Source organism: Molossus molossus, unplaced genomic scaffold (genome assembly GCF_014108415.1).
Source record: "Molossus molossus isolate mMolMol1 unplaced genomic scaffold, mMolMol1.p scaffold_m16_p_14, whole genome shotgun sequence".
NCBI classification, from domain to species: domain Eukaryota; kingdom Metazoa; phylum Chordata; class Mammalia; order Chiroptera; family Molossidae; genus Molossus; species Molossus molossus.
In genome coordinates this window covers 30234885-30251213 of record NW_023425349.1, presented here as the reverse complement: position 1 = coordinate 30251213, position 16329 = coordinate 30234885, and the positions used below count along the sequence as shown (strand labels likewise).

The following is a 16329-nucleotide window of genomic DNA, read 5'->3' as shown; positions in this document are numbered from 1 at the left end:
CGCTCCTGCTGCTGTGCCCTGAACTTTCTCTTTGCAATTGCTCAAGCAGCAACCAAGCTAGTGCTGTCATCTGGTGGTCACCATGGGAACTGACTCACCTTGCTGGCTCTTCCCTTGCCCCCCCTCTACCCCAGTTCCCTTCTCCTCTATCTTCATCTTCCTGATTTAGTTCATTCTTTCCAGACACCCCTTTATATATGCACATCCTCTTACATATCCTTCTTCCTTCTGCTCTTGTTGTCAATTTCCTCAGAAAAATCTTTCTGTCTTCCTTCTGCTTGTGTTCCTATTTCTTGTACTTGTGAGCCTTTCAGAATTCAGTCATGGTTAATAAGCAGGCAGATAAAACTAGTGATGCATCTGTATAAAGCAGTGGTTCTCAGCCTGTGGGTTGTGACCCCTTTGGGGGTTGAATGACCCTTTCACAGGGGTCACCTAAGACATAACAGTAGCAAAATTACAGTTATGAAGTAGCAACGAAAACAATTTTATGGTTGGGGGTCACCACAACATGAGGAACTGTAAGGGTCGTGGCATTAGGAAGGTTGAGAACCACAAAGGGAAAGAAAACGTACTAGTTTGAACAGAATCAGTTTACAAAGGACAGGTTTATAAATAACTAGTGTCATGAATCTCTAAATCCTTTTGAAAATACTCAGACATCCCCTCCAGAATCTTCTGAATACATTTTTCTTAATATCTTCTAATTAGAGTCGCTTTCCTTCAGATAATAAGCTTCAAAATACAGAGGTTGTATTATGTCAATTTGGGTTTTGTCTTTTGTTTTAAAACTAATGAAGAAATGGTACATTTTAATGTTCCATGCATTGTACTAAATGCTTTAAAAAAAACTGTTATCCTATTTTAAAATCTTCTTAATAGTCTTGCAAAGTAAAGTATTCTTGTGTAAAAGGAGACACCGAGGCTCAGTGGTTAAAAACGAATCTGAGGTCACTTAATAACAGCCCGTGGATTTTAACTCAGGTTACAGTGACTTCAGGTGTGTATCTTCTACTGAATCGTACTGCCTCCTAGTATTGTAATACTTCCCCCCCACACACACACAATTTCATGCAATGTGGGTTTTCTTATATTTCTAGCTGCTTCTTGGATAAATAGGCTTTTGTGGACCAGCCTAGCCAGAACTTTTACCTTGATTCCCATGGGAAAACTGTGCAAATTCATGTATCAGCTTACAAATGAACTTTTGGCACATACATTCCTAGTTCTTGAGGTTCAGAATCACCTTGTGTGTGTAAAACTGGGTTCAGTCCCAGCTTTTTCTCCTCCTGACATTTCAGTTCCTGTCTCAGCTTCCCCACGTGTCAGCGATAGTACTATTTTTATGAAACCTTGGAGTCGTATCATCTCGTCTGGCTTCTTTGTGAGCTATATTCAGAGTCTGTCATTAAAGATTGCATTTCTTCATTTAACCTCACTTTGAGTTTTATTCCGTACCATTCCATTCCCACTTTGGCCACACTGGGGTCCTGTTACTTCTCATTTCCCTGCCTCCCTTCTTCCAGAAACAACCATGGAGCACCTAACCTGAACCTGGCATTTTTCTAGGCACTGAAGAGTTCCCAGCTCTGCCACTGTCTGTGTAGACTCAAGATTACTGTCTTTGAACTATGATTCCTTGTCTCTTAAGGGGGATTACTTATCCAGCCTTATCTCAAAAATGAGGGCTTACTCTGAGGATCTAAAGGATACATATGTAAAAGTATAAGACAAACTGAATACATGAAAATATGAAGGAAATATTTACAAACTTAAAGTACCATCATGTTGCAATTGTGGGATTTGGGATAGAGAGTAAAGTGATAACTTTTGAACAAATACATTGTAAATGTTCTACAGCCCATTGAAATATTGTTGTTGTACTTCGCAGACAATGGTACATGGACTCAGCTCTGGTTGGTGTCAGATTATCATGAGCATGGATCCCTTTTTGATTATTTGAACAGATACACAGTTACTGTGGAAGGAATGATAAAACTCGCTCTGTCCACAGCAAGTGGACTTGCCCATCTTCATATGGAGATTGTTGGTACCCAAGGTAACCTGAAGCAAGCCTGTTATTTAAGCTTTAAATTCCCATGGATCTAGTGTCTAGAACATTTTTGCAAGAAGTCAATCTAATTGGAGATGTTATCTTTGTTGAAAATCTCAAATGGAGTTAGGAATCTGGAAATTTGTTTAGAGATTCTGTAGTCCTTATAACATACTGATATTTTTGTGAGTTCTTAATACTAACATTCAGTTTCCTACTTGTGATTTTTGAAGATCTTGATTTTAGAATTCAAGTCTAAGAGATGTATTTTTTATGTGTGTATCAAAAGAAAGGTGAAAATGCTTTGTAAATATCAACACACTATATAAATGTTATCTTGCCATCTAACAAAACTGTATTTGGCTTTGAAATAAGGGGACTGCATGAGACCCTTTTACAGTTGAAAAATTAAATACTAAGCTTTAGTTATGAAATTTTTATGCTTTGATTTTTGTGCTGTGTAGGCTGTCAGACACCAACACATCTCCATACTCTATTTATCATTCACTGCTACCTGATTCACTTGAGATTGTTAAGTAATGACCCAGGTATTGTGGGTGATGTGGGCTAAAGTGCTTTACACTGGACGGGGCAGAGACTTTTGAGTCTAAAGGTAAGAATTGTGATTGGCATTACCTTATAAGCAGTTACGTTTAATTTTTTTTCTTTAGGAAAACCAGCCATTGCTCACAGAGATTTGAAATCAAAAAATATCTTGGTGAAAAAGAATGGAACGTGCTGTATTGCGGACTTGGGACTGGCAGTAAGACATGATTCTGCCACAGATACAATTGATATTGCCCCAAACCATAGAGTGGGGACAAAAAGGTACACTTGTGAATAAACAGTATTTAATATGTTCTGAAAACAATTTCTTTTTCTTTTCTTTCTCATCTGTATGTACATATCCTCTCTGAAACTCAGACTTTGTTAGATTGGCCACAGGTAGAAGATCTTATGGTTTTGCCTGCTCTGAAACCAAGGTTACTTGGCTTAAAAAGATGCCTGTTGATGAAAGATAGTCCTTCTAGAAGATATTTATCATTAGTTATGTTAATTATAATAGCAATAGGAGCTAACATTTTTAGGGTACCTGCTGTATGCCAATCTTTTTTTTTTTATCCTCACCCGAGGACATTTTTCCATTTTTTGTTCAGATAGAGTGGGAGAGAGAGAGAGAAACATCGATGTGAAAGGAACACATTGAGTGGCTGCCACCCGCATGACCAACCAGGGCCGGGGACAAACTGTAACCGAGGTACGTGCCCTTAGCGGGAACTGAAACTCTGGTCTCTCTGGGCCACAGGCCGATGCTCTAACCGCTGAGCCAAACTGGCCAGGGCTGTGTGCCAATCATTTTAATGAGTCTTTTTTACATATTTTCTCATTTGATGCCCTCCTCAAATGCTATATTATAGATGTCCCAACTATTTTCAGTTCCTGAAAACATGCCTTCTTTCTTCCTTAGAACTTTTGCATGTGCTCTATCCCAGAGCCTACTTACCCCTACTGCTTTCCTAACTTGTACTCACCCTTTCTTCCTCATAGGAAGCCTTTTCTGGACTGTTAGGTGTTCTTTCCAGGAGCTCTCATAGCATGCTGAAATTGGACCATTGACATACTTAACACATTATGGTGTAACTGTCCATTTATTTGTCTGTATATTCCAAAGGATTATGGGCTGCTTGAAAGCAGTCTGTATTCCCAGCATTCATCACAGTTCCTAATACATAGTAGGTCCTCAGTAAATATTTGTTGAATCCACAAGTCCTCAAAAGAATCTAACTAGGTAGGCGTTATTATTCTCAGTTCACAGATGAGAAATGTACCTCATGAAGATTACTTAATGTGGCCAACCTTTCATATGGATGGTAAGCTGAAGAGCCAAGATTTGAACCTGTGAACACAAGCTTGCTCTGTATCACAGCATGTTGTCACAATATATCTTCAGACTACCACCTTGGCCTTGGATAGAGCCAAGCTACATTCTATCTAAGTTGTGTTTATGATTTCTGGATTCAACAGGGACTCTCAGAACTTTCAACTCTGGTTCCAGGACAGTGGTTGCTGTAGGTCTTTGTAGTTCCTGATTCGTAACCTTAGTAGGGTTGTTGAAACTTTGAGATTCCAATGTGGCATCAATAAGAGGACTGGCATTCATTTTTATCTGTTACTTTCTCCCCTGGAGTATGTTCCATCCTATTTTAGTGAGGAGACTTCTAGATTAAAACATATAGCCCCTGCAAAGTACATGACAAATGTGGTATGCTTTAGAACATTTGTTAACAGCCACGGTTACCTGTACCTGGAAACTAAGATCATAAGACAGACAGCAGTTAGGATTTAGTTGACATCATTAATTTGGAAAACAGTATAGTTATATAATACTTTTCTTGAGTCAAATATTATCTCAGTTATATGATATTATATCTCTATGAATAGAGAGGTGTCAGAAAGCATTTACACTGTGTGGTAGTAATGGAATGATTTTTTACTTTTTTTTAATTTTCAGGGGTAAAAGAAAATTTACAAAACAGGCCAAGAGTAATATGGCCACTATTCAATTAAATAAAATGCTGACTTCTTTTTTAGGTACATGGCCCCTGAAGTTCTAGATGATTCTATAAATATGAAACACTTTGAATCCTTCAAGCGTGCCGACATCTATGCAATGGGTTTAGTATTCTGGGAAATAGCTCGAAGATGTTCCATTGGTGGTAAGTTCTCCTCGTTTCCTCAACAGTTTGTTTTGAACAGAAGTTGTTTAAGAATTGCCTTCTCTTTTATTGAATGAAATTATACACATCAGCAGTTTGAAATTATGCTCACCAGGTGATCAGGGGACTGCCAAGAAAATAAAGGAGCTAAAACCTGTAGTGAGAGGATAACAACGTGACATGCTTTATTTAATGTACAGCTTTTTCCTAGTATATTCTTTTTCTGTTTCCGCTTGAGTGTTGGAAAGCATCACTAACCCTTTCTTGTCTTGAAATAGAGGTGTGTAGAATGGGGCCACCCAGTAAGCTGTTTCTAGCATGCATCTGGGTCAAACTGATTCCCCCTGAGACTGCGGTTGTTTTCTCCAACTTGGAAATTAGATATACAATTACATAGCCATTACATTACTTTTTAAAGTAAGTGTGTTTTAACTTTTTTTAGATAGAGTGGGAGGGAGGGGGAGAGAGAAAGAAAGAGAGAGAGAAACAAATAAACATAGATGTGAGAGAGAGACATTGATTGGTTGCCTCCCACACAACCCCGGCCAGGGCCTGGGATTGAACCTGCAACCAAGGTACATGCCCTTGATCAGGAATTGAACCTGCGACTCTTCGGTCCATGGGCCGATGCTCTAACTTTGGAGCCAAATTGGCCAGGGCTGTTTTAACTTTTAAATTTAGTTTTAGATTGAGCACTTTTTTTTTTCTTTCTTATTTTTAACGCGCGAGATAGGGAGAGGGGGAGAGAGATAGAAACATTGAAGAGAGAGAACATCAATTGGCTGCCTCCTGCATTCCCCCTACTGGGGATCGGGACCACAACCTGGGCATGTGTCTTGACTGAAAATCAAACTGGTGACCTCTTGGTGCATGGGTTGACACTCAACCACTGAACCACACCAGCTGGGCAGATTGAGTACCTTTGATGTTAACCTCCAGAAAGGCTCTTACCTGGAGCCTAAGCTTGGCTGAGACTAGGGTATCAGGTTTAGGCAGTGATGTGTAGAGTGTGTCTCTACATTGTAGCAAAGAGGACCTGTAAATGGACAGATGCAAGTAGAGGAAGGGATTTGCACCTGAGCCTCATCTTGTAGGCTTCACATCTCTGACATAGAAGGTATGGCCCCATACCACGATACCACGTGAGAGGCTCTGCACTCACAGAATGAACACTCATTTCTTGCACACTAGAGTTCTAGGGGTCGATCTGGTCCTCACAGTTCATAGTTCATCTCCAATCAAATGGCCTTTTTGATCCCACAGTAATACTTAGTTTCAAGGTGTGGGCCCAGTACCAACTTGAGTTGTTGATACAGGTGTGGATGAGATAGAGCAAACTGTGAGCCCCGTTCCACTTACCTAGTTTAATAAAGGGACCCTGTAATAACACACACAGGTGGTCCTTTCCTGTCTGGTCAGAAAATGGTCTGGCATTATCTGAGTAAATTCTTTAAAGTAGATTATTTATTTATTTATTTTTATGTTTACCAATATAGGAATTCATGAAGATTACCAGCTGCCTTATTATGATCTTGTACCTTCTGATCCATCAGTTGAAGAAATGAGAAAAGTTGTTTGTGAACAGAAGTTGAGGCCAAATATTCCAAACAGATGGCAGAGCTGTGAAGTGAGTATTTCTTTTAGATATTATGCAGTTTTCCAAACTGCTTCTGCTTATTTAATAAGTGGAAATTTGCTACTTTCCTTTAAGGAAAAGACACGAGAATTCTCTTTTTTTTTCTTTTTCAGGGCAATTAAACTAACGAGTAAAACCAGAATAATCTTTTTCATGTTCATTTTTTAAGCACATTGAAAGAGTCATGTAGTATTGGCTGTGGCCATCAGAACAATGTTTAGATCTGCCAGAAACCAAAGCACCTGCATTTTATTTGTTTGTTTGTTTGTTTGTTTGTTTTGGTACGTGCCCCTAGCGGGAACCGAACCCGGACTCTCTGGTCCGCAGGTCGACGCTCCAACCACTGAGCCAAACTGGCCAGGGCAGCACCTGCATTTTAAATGAATGCTTCCCTTCAATCAGGGCAGCCCAGAGTAGTGGGATGAATGTTGACTGCAATTGGGAGACCTCTATTCTGTATCTTGTTTGGATACCATTTCAGAGTCACACTGGGCAATGAGGAACTTGGGTAAGATGATTATGAAGGTGGTTCAGATGATTTTGTATCTTATTCATCTGATTGCCCATATGATCATTCACTAGGAATTTGATGGAAATGCTTCCCGGCAGTGTCTAAGCTTCTCAACCCCAGCTCTTACAACAAGTTTTAGAAATCTTTTTGCAGTTGTAAATTTAAAGAATTCCTAAGACAAATTTTATGTAATCTATCTTTAATTGCTGGCTCTTACTAATTATAATGTAGATGAGGCAGAGCATTTCCCTCTAGACTGGGAGTTTTGTAGTTTAGGAGAATTAAAAGCTGGCCACTAATTAGTTGATTTTACATCTCAAAATAATGTAGGACTCAGTATATATAATCTTTGACATCAACAGAGATCCTCACTACCTCCAACAAGATCATGTGCTTAGGCCCAGATACAATACATCTCATGTTGACAAATAAAATTGGGCTAGATTTTGTCTTTTAAAAATTTCGATCTTTGCTTGCAGGGGGGTGGAGGTGGAAGAGGGTCTAGGGGGCATAAATGGTGATGAAAAACTTTTTGATCTTAATATAAGATCAAAATATAAGAGTACAAACTTGAGTATTTGTGCACTCACTCAATAATTGGAGCAATTTGCCTGGCCGGTGTGGCTCAGTGATTGAGCAACGACCCATGCACTAAGAGGTCGCAGGTTCGATTCCCGGTCAGGGCACACGCCCAGGTTGTGGGCCTGATCCCCAGTGAGGGGCATGCAGGAAGGCGGCCAGTCGATGTTCTCTCTCATCAATTCTATCTCTCCCTCTCCTTTCTTCTCTCTCTAAAATCAATAAAGAAAAAACTTTTCAAACAATAATTAGAGCAATTACTCTTGAACAGATAGATGGCTTTTATGCATTAAGAAAAGTTAGCAGGTAACGTTAAGATCATACATGAACTTGCAGTGACTATCACATCATGCTGAATTAATGCCGTCATTTTTGTTTTGTCTAGTTAGTTTGCTAGGTACTTAGCACTAATTCAATTTTTCACTTTTCTAGCGTTTTGTAAATTTCTCTATAGTTGAAACACTTTTTTTTTTTTTTTTTTTTTTTTAAGATATGAAACTGACTAAAGTGCCTTTCAGAACCTTCTGACCTTTTCCAGTCTGGACTGTTGCCCTCTAGCCCTGCTGTACAGCTTCATCCTGGGACACCCCTCACTTTTCATCCTGGGATTCCCTTTGCCTCTTGTGGTGAATCCTCCTTCTTGGATCTCACATCTTTCTATTCCTTGGTTTGCTCATTCTTCCCCTCCTTCAGGTCCTTGCTTAGATGTTACCTTGTCAATGAGACGTTACCTCTCCATCTATTTAAAATAGCATCCTCCTTGCCTAACATATTTTATCTCCTTCCCTAAATGATGTTTCTTCTTAGCACTTACCACTGGCAGTCCATGTATTTTGCTACCTATTAATTTTATGCTTTAGTCCTGTAGATTTTAAGCTTTATGAGGGCAGGGATTTTGTCTGTGTCCACTGTTGTATCCCCTGCACCAACGATGGTATCTGGTAAATGGTAGACACTCAATAAATAATTGTTGAATGAATATATGTCTGTGATAGGCACTTGGTCCTTTTAAATCTGGAAACAGACATTGACTTTTAGGAAATGTTTTGGAAATATTTTTTTGATTTGTTCTCTTTCAGGTTCCTCTCTTTTCTTTCTTCAACTCTGATTATGAATGTTAGACTTCCTTCCAATTTGCTTATGTTTTCCCTCCTGTTATCCATCTCTGTCTTTTTTCTCCTCTTTCTGGGAGGTTGATCAGCTGTTATCTTTTTTAAAAAAAATCAAGTTTATCTTACACCTTTTTTGTGAAGTTTTTCCAAAGCAGAACAAGAAACAAAAATCTGTCAATGATAAATCCAGTACCATATTTTTTTGGATCTCTTTGAGGATGTTAATGATAGATTGTTGATATTTTTTTTTCCATGTACAGCTTCTGTTTTCTCCATGCTGCTTTTTCTGTTTGTGTCAGCTGCATTTTAGATCCTTTTCTCAGATGTTTGATCAAACTCATACTCTCTTTAAGAGCAGGGCTCTGAAAGCTGATAGGAAGCTTTGGGCACAGGAATGGAGCTTTTTGACTGATCGATCGTTAAGGGTCTGACAGGGTTGCTTCCTTGAGGAACCACTCGTGTCTGTCCCTTTAGGCCTCCTCTTGGGCTGCTCACGCCCCAGGAAACTCTCCCAGTCTGTGGCCTGGAGGAGCATGTACATGTTGCTGCCTGTGTTGGGGGAGAAAGCCTGTGCTCTTAGCATTTAGTTTGTTGTCAGTATGTAACTTTCTCGTCTGTTTCCCAAGTCAGAAATTTCTGTTTTACCTTCTCGGGTGCAAACCTCCAGTCTATTCCTGGGGTGAGATAGTGGGAGGGACAGGTATCTGGGGTTCCAGCTCTTTTGACTAATGCTTCTATTTTTCACCCGAACCTAGAGGTACTTGACATAGTTAATTCCTCAGTTTAAGGTGGGGTGTCAGTGTGAGTCAAGTTACCTCTTTGCCTTGCATAGCTCTGGTTTAGGATTCAGCTTTTTCAGGTCTGCTGAGTGAGTCATCCATCCCGTCTCTCTCCCTCTGCTTTCCAGCTGTTGGCACCAGGACCTTATCGATGGGAATTTAGGTTATTTCTATTCATGTGGTATGACAAATAATGCTCAAACACAAAAACTTGTACACACCTCATTTAGAAAGAAAACTTACAGGTAAAGATTCTTATCCAAATCAATGGAAAGTGCTGCATTCATTAATTATTTTTCTTGTATTTTCTTGTAGGCCTTGAGAGTAATGGCTAAAATTATGAGAGAATGTTGGTATGCCAATGGAGCAGCTAGGCTTACAGCTCTGCGGATAAAGAAAACTTTGTCACAACTCAGTCAACAGGAAGGCATCAAAATGTAATTCTGCGGCTTTGCCTGAACTCTGCTTTTCTTCAGATCTGCTCCTGGGTTTTCATTTGGGAGGTCAATTGTTCTACCTCACTGAGAGGGAACAGAAGGATATTGCTTCCTTTTGCAACAATGTAATAAGGTCAATTTAAAACTTCCCAGGATTTCTTTGGACCCAGGGAACAGCCATGTGGGTCCTTTCTGTGCACTATGAACTCTTTTTTCCCAGGACAGTTACAAAATGTTGTGTAGTCTACCTTTATTTTTTATTAATACAAGGTTTGTGTGTGTGTGTGTGTGTGTGTGTGTGTGTGTGTGTGTGTGTTTAAAGATAATTGCTGGTCTTAATTTTAGGTAACTGCTGTGCTGAAGATCATCTTTAAGGGCAAAGGAGCTGGATTGCTGAGTTATACGAAGCATTTCTTATTTTTAAAGAAAATGATTTACTCCTGGTTAGTACATTCTCAGAGGATTCTGAACCACTAAAGAGTTTCCTTGATTCAGACTTTGAATGTACTGTTCTATAAATTTCAGGATCTTAAAACTAACACTTATAAAACTCTTAAATCTAAAAATGACCTCATATAGTAGTGAAGAACATAATTTATGCAATTTTATTTTGTATACTGTTATCGTTCTTTCACATATTCAGAATACTACATGCCTTCAAAATGGGATTGTACTACACCAGTAAGTGCCACTTCTGTGTCTTACTAATGGAAAGAGTAGAATTGCTTAAAGTCTGTGCGTGTTGAAACCTGTAGTGTTTCAATTCAGAACGTTTATTATCTGGGTAACCCAGACATTTTCTATTTTGTTTTTTTGAAGTGTTTTTGTGGTATGTCATTTGGTATTCCATTTTGAAAATGCCTTTCTTCTACCAGAATGTGCTTAAACCACTGAAGAAATGAGGTGGAATTAATTGGTAAATTGTTGTCATGGTCATGTTTGAATAGTATCACATCAAGTTTTTACATTTTAGTTGTGTCATCTAAGTATACTTTAAAAAACATTGAGTGGCACTCTAGATGCTTATAGGACATTAATTTAAAATTTGTAGCCTACAGACTCATTTTTCTAAAAGGGAAAATTTGTCTAGCTGCTTGTGGAAAGTTGTGTGGCATTCTGTAAGCCATTTTGTTCTTTATCTGATCAAAGACAGTGTTATTTTTTTAAGAAATGAATTATGTTTAAAGTTAGAATATGGTTAATGTTAAATGATAGGCCTTTTTCTAGGAAGGTAATGGTAGTTAATAATTTGATTAGATAACAGGTGTGCGAAAGCCTCACATTTGTTATGTAGGAGTTATTGTTCGGTGGATTTTCTGTCTGTAACAGGTTCGAGTTAGTGTGGTTTTGAGGTCTCACTACTTTTTGAGGAAGGCAGCTTTTAATTCAGTCTTTCCTTCTGTGTGCAGATATTTTGACTGCTTAATTTACATGGTTATGCAATAGATTCCGTACACTCTTGATATTTGGGAGAGTGGTAGCTAAAGCATTTTCTGAGTATAGGTTCTACATTTACAGATGTTTTTGGTCAGGTTAAATGTTTAAAATAAACCAGTCATGATCTCACATTAAGTTGAAACTATCTTAAAATAACTGGTTTTACTTCCAGTGCTAAAAGTCTTTGCAGGGCTTTTACAGTTTTCAAAGTTTTCTTTATCACTGTGATCTTTTCTGAGGGGGCAAAACTATCTTAGCTGTGAGGCAAGACACTGACTTTGTAGTGCTGTCAATTTCCAAATGAAAGGGTTAGAACAACCTTCACAGTATTTGGGTCAGTAAGAGGTGGTGGCCACTGAGCTAACTGAGCTGCATTCTGATAATGTCTTATCTCCTATACATAGAATACATTTGAAAGACTATTTGATCTTAAAACCAAAGTAATTTTAGCAAGATTGACATTACATAGGAATTTAGTGTCAGTTTCATGTGTTTAAAAACATGGGGAAAATGCGCTTAGAGGTTAATATTTTGACTCTAAATTTGCATTTTTTTCTGTAGTTACTGATTTTATCAAAGCAAATGTATGAGTTTGAGAAATTTGTTTTTATATTCATGTTCTATTTCCTGTTTAATAATCTCTAGCTCTGTGATTAGGAACTCTTTTTTTTCTTTCTTTTTTCTGCCATTTCTAATCCTACCAGATCTGCTTTATGAAATCCAGGGGACCAATGCATTTTATCACTAAAACTATTTTTATATAATTTTAAGAACATACCAAAAGTTCTTATCTGATTTAAAGTTGTGATATATTACTTCTCACTTTCATTTAAGGTAATCAATTTTTGCTGAACATACTCTATATTAAATTAAATATTGAGTTACAGTTATACTTTTCTTAAGTGGACAAAATGTACTTTTGATGAATCAGGGAATTTTTTAAAAGTTGGAATTTAGTTCTAAATTGGGTTTACATATTACTGCAGCTAGTTCCTTTTTTGGCTATTGACGGTTTGATAAACCTCAATTGGCTAATATTGAAAATTAAAGTAATTTAAAAGATGAAATAGATCAACCGCAGTTAAGTTTGACTAGTGTATTAATTTTGTCATTTTGAAACCCAGGCCTTTGTTTATACTGCTGTCTTCAGATGCTTATGTTCCAAGATTCAATGTTGCTAAAATATGCCTTCAGGCAAATTACCTGTCCACATCCATTTTGTCAATACTGGAGGAATGGAGGTGGGGGAGGTGTGACCTAGGGGGGCACAGACACCCCTGGTCCTTTCTTTTTAATAACTTCAGCTCTGTTTCTCCCAACCTGCCTTCCTGCTGATCCTGACTCAGAGACCAGAGCCTGCCAGCCTCCCCGCCCCCACAGCAGCCTTTCGACCGAAGAGCTGCCTTTGATATCTATAGCAAAATGGTTAATGGACGTCGTGGGGCATACTTTCATTTTCATTTCCTTGAATCATTCGTTGGATGTTGCTGGGAGGGGTCTTTAAGTTTGGAGATTGGGCAGATGATGGCCCTGCTGGCTGCCCTCCTTTGACTTCAGCCGTGGCCAAGCAGTGGCAGCTCTGGCAGTGGAGGAGGTACCAGTTGTGTCTCCTGTGGGACAGGGTGTGGCCCAGAGAGCTGAACCTGTAGTTCTGCTGTAATGATAGTGCTCAAGAAGTGCCTTGAGTCGGTGTGCAGTGCCATGGCCATTAAGAATTCCATATTTCAGTTCTTACTACAGAATGTAAGTGGTCACTTGGCCATTTTGCAGCTTATGCATGAGTTACCATTTTTTCCCCTACGTCTGAGAACTCACACACAGAATATTTGGTAAAACAAGAAGGCAAAGTGCTAATTAAAATGCACAACAAAATCAGTATCCCATTAGACATGTCATATCAAGAATTTATTTTTATCCTTGCACCGAAAGAGCAATTGTAACTCACCTATTTCTTTTGTTGACTGGGGCAGTGTTCTGGCTCCAGATAATGGAGATTCCAAATTATCGTTCTGTTAGAACTTGGCAAAAAATGCTAATTTAAATAGTTTTGAAATCCTTAAGGATAGATCTGAACATGTACTGCAGCTTCTTGTGTCTGCTTGGGAATGTTGGCATACCCATGGCCCCTGTCTAGGAATGCCGGACTTCTAGGACGGACATTCTGAGGATTGCCAGTACATTTAAATCTTCAGTCCCATTATACAATCTTATTTGTAATTGTAAACTTTATAAATGTGGTTAATACATTCAACCTGTTTCTTAAAGTTTAAAAAGAACTTCAGTGAATTTGTTTTTATTTTTTTAACAAGATTTGTGAATGAATACCATGATGTTTTGATATCCCTTTTTCACATTGTGCCAATGGAGTGGGGTGTTTGCTATTTCTTTATATGTCAAGGAGATGCTTCAAAATGTCAATTGCTTTAAACTTAAATTACCTCTCAAGAGACCAAGGTACACTTACCTCATTGTGTATATATGTTTAATATTTGTCAGAGCATTCTCCAGGTTTGCAGTTTTATTTCTATAAAGTATGAGTGTTATGTTGTTACATTACTCAAATGGTACTGTATTGTTTATATTTGTACCCCAAATAACACCATCTTTACTTTCTGTATTTTATTGTGCAAAATCCTTTTGGCTTTATCGGTGTAATCTCTGCCCTTTCAGATGTGTACAGAAAATGTCCATATGAATTTTCCTTTAAGTTGAATGATTTTGAGAAACTTGTAAAGAGGAGAGAAAAACAAAAACTGCAGTTCCTCATAAGTTTTTAAACGATGTATATTGTATTTGTAGTAATATTCTGAATGAACTGTAAATAGGAAGTAGAAGAGTGATACTTATGTCAAGTCCTAACACTACAGTAGAAAAATGGAAGCAATGCAAATAAATTACTTTTTTCCCCAAGTGCTAGTGGCATAATTTAAAATAAAGTACGTCTCTCAGAGTGAGCCATGCTGTTATGAGACTTTGGATTACTCCCCGGTACAAATTATAATATCGAAGCATGTTGGAGAAGTGCTCGCCTGCCCAAGGAGCATCTCTTGCTGGCTGCTTCCCATGCGCTGGGTACCAGTGGTCAGGATGACAAAGATATCCTGAAACTGGGTTTTTGGTGATGGATGCACAACTATCAATTTACTAAATCATTCATTGTACACATACAGTGGGTGAACTATATCGTGTGTAAATTAGATCTCAAGTCTGCTAGACACCTCACTTAGGCCGCTCCGCCCACCCAGCACATTTACTGCGCCAGTCACACTGAATCGCTCTCCTTCCTGTTCCCCGTGCACCCCTTGCCCTTTGCTCAGGCTCTGCTGGCTGCCAGACCACTCCTGCCCTCAGCCTTGCTAGTTGAATCAGATGGCACTTCTCCTCCGCTCACTCATCCTGCCTGTTGGTAGATCTCTGATCCCCTGCAGTGTTTCCAGGTGACTTTAGCACAGCCTCAAATTACACTTCATTCCCATTTTAACCCCCTTTGGGTTTTTAGGACCCTCTGTGTTCACCTTGAAGGAAGCGAGTGGTTTCACACCTTTCCAAATATCTCAAGTGAGAACTAAACAAAATAAGTTCCAAGACTGGATGCTAACCCTGCTGGATCCTTGTCTTCTAGGGACCGAGGCATGCCCGGGGTGCCCTGTCAGAGCACAGTGCCACGTCTGGGTGGAGTCTTCTGTTAGCTCTGAAGCCATGTCATAGTGTATGCATGCTGCCTTTTAAGCCCTGTGTGTATTCTGTGTCCTTGAATGGTTCTGGGGCCTGCCTCTGCAGCTGGAAATGAACACCCCAGAAGTAGGTACCACCTGTCATTTCTGTGAACCTCTTACCGAGCCCAAGGTTCGGCTCGGAGCAGGCCCCAGGAGTCTGTTGAAGGAAGCTCATCTGGTTGAAGGAATCCCAAATGAGCCGGAACTGATCTGACAGTGCAGGTGCGGAGCTGCGAGCTTTTCAAAGGCATTCCAGCCCCCGCTCCCCTTGGGTCTAAGATCTGTCTGGTCTCGACTCTGCCCCAGCAATCTCTGGCTTCCCTCTGGACACTCCTTTTTACTTTTCCATCTATTACTTGTACTGTCCTTTTATTAGTTTGTATTTTTCGCATAGCTGATGTTTTCTTTACAACAATGGGCTCGCCTTAGAACCCAGCACCTTTTAGTAAAATGGAAGTTTGGAGCTTGAGGTTGAAATTATTTAATGTGAAAGAACATTTTTACATTCTCAATACATACTTATTGATCATTGACTATGTAACAAAGCTTGTACATATCACTCACCTCTTCCTGTGTCTTGTACTGTCCTTCCCAATTAAACAACAACAACATTGAGAACTCTTATTGACAGCATTCCAGACCTCAGCCCAGTCTCTGCTGCGTGAAGCGGACGATTGTGGAAGTCTTTTCAGTTTTTCTACATTTGTAATTCTAGTATCGTTTTTTGCTTTGTGTTCCTTTTTAAAACTATGAAGTAAATGAAGTCTGCTTTGGTCTTACTGGGACATTGCTATTTTCACCCTTTACATTAAAAGGGAACAAGAGTTTGGTTTATTAGATTTCAGGGCCTGGGTTTTTAGGGAATGTGTCCTAAAGGTGCGTGTGATGCACAATAGTCTGGCAGGCTGGCTCACCAGATACAGCTTGGTTCCTCTTGGACTCCAGTGCCTTGGTGTATTTGAGTCATTCCAAAACATTCGTTGATTGCCCCGGCCATGCAGTCTAACCCAGAAACACATTCTTCTGTAGCTTCCAGGATAGAGGTTACACTGCCCATCGACCATCTTCAGAGACCAGGGATGTGTTCACTATTTCACAGGACAAGTTATTTGGGGAAAGCAGTACTTACTAAAAGGTTCTTTCTGGTGCCCTGCCCCTCCTGTTCACTGGCCCACACACTTCTGAGGCCTTACCCCGAGTCAGTTCTTTGCTGGGGTGAACAAGCTCCCTGTCTTCCACAGTCACTCGTGCTTTGCCGAGCATCTCTCCGAACCATCCTGATTTTGTGTGTGTATTGCTAGTAATCCCTGCTCCTGGTAGACGATAAACCAGACTGCAGGTCTGTGCAGGTC

General features: G+C 39.4%; 1 protein-coding gene across 1 annotated transcript in view; it reads left to right on the top strand.

Annotated features, from left to right (window-relative positions):
• The window catches only part of TGFBR1 (transforming growth factor beta receptor 1), a 51606-nt gene extending 37435 nt beyond the window's left edge, over positions 1-14171 (top strand). Inside the window, exons 5-9 of the mRNA XM_036260432.1 lie at positions 1892-2059; positions 2725-2881; positions 4646-4770; positions 6267-6397; positions 9703-14171. Coding sequence (XP_036116325.1) covers positions 1892-2059; positions 2725-2881; positions 4646-4770; positions 6267-6397; positions 9703-9828 — 707 coding nt within the window. The 3' untranslated portion in view covers positions 9829-14171. The remainder of the gene's footprint in view (positions 1-1891; positions 2060-2724; positions 2882-4645; positions 4771-6266; positions 6398-9702) is intronic.
• The last annotated feature ends 2158 nt before the right edge of the window (positions 14172-16329 follow it).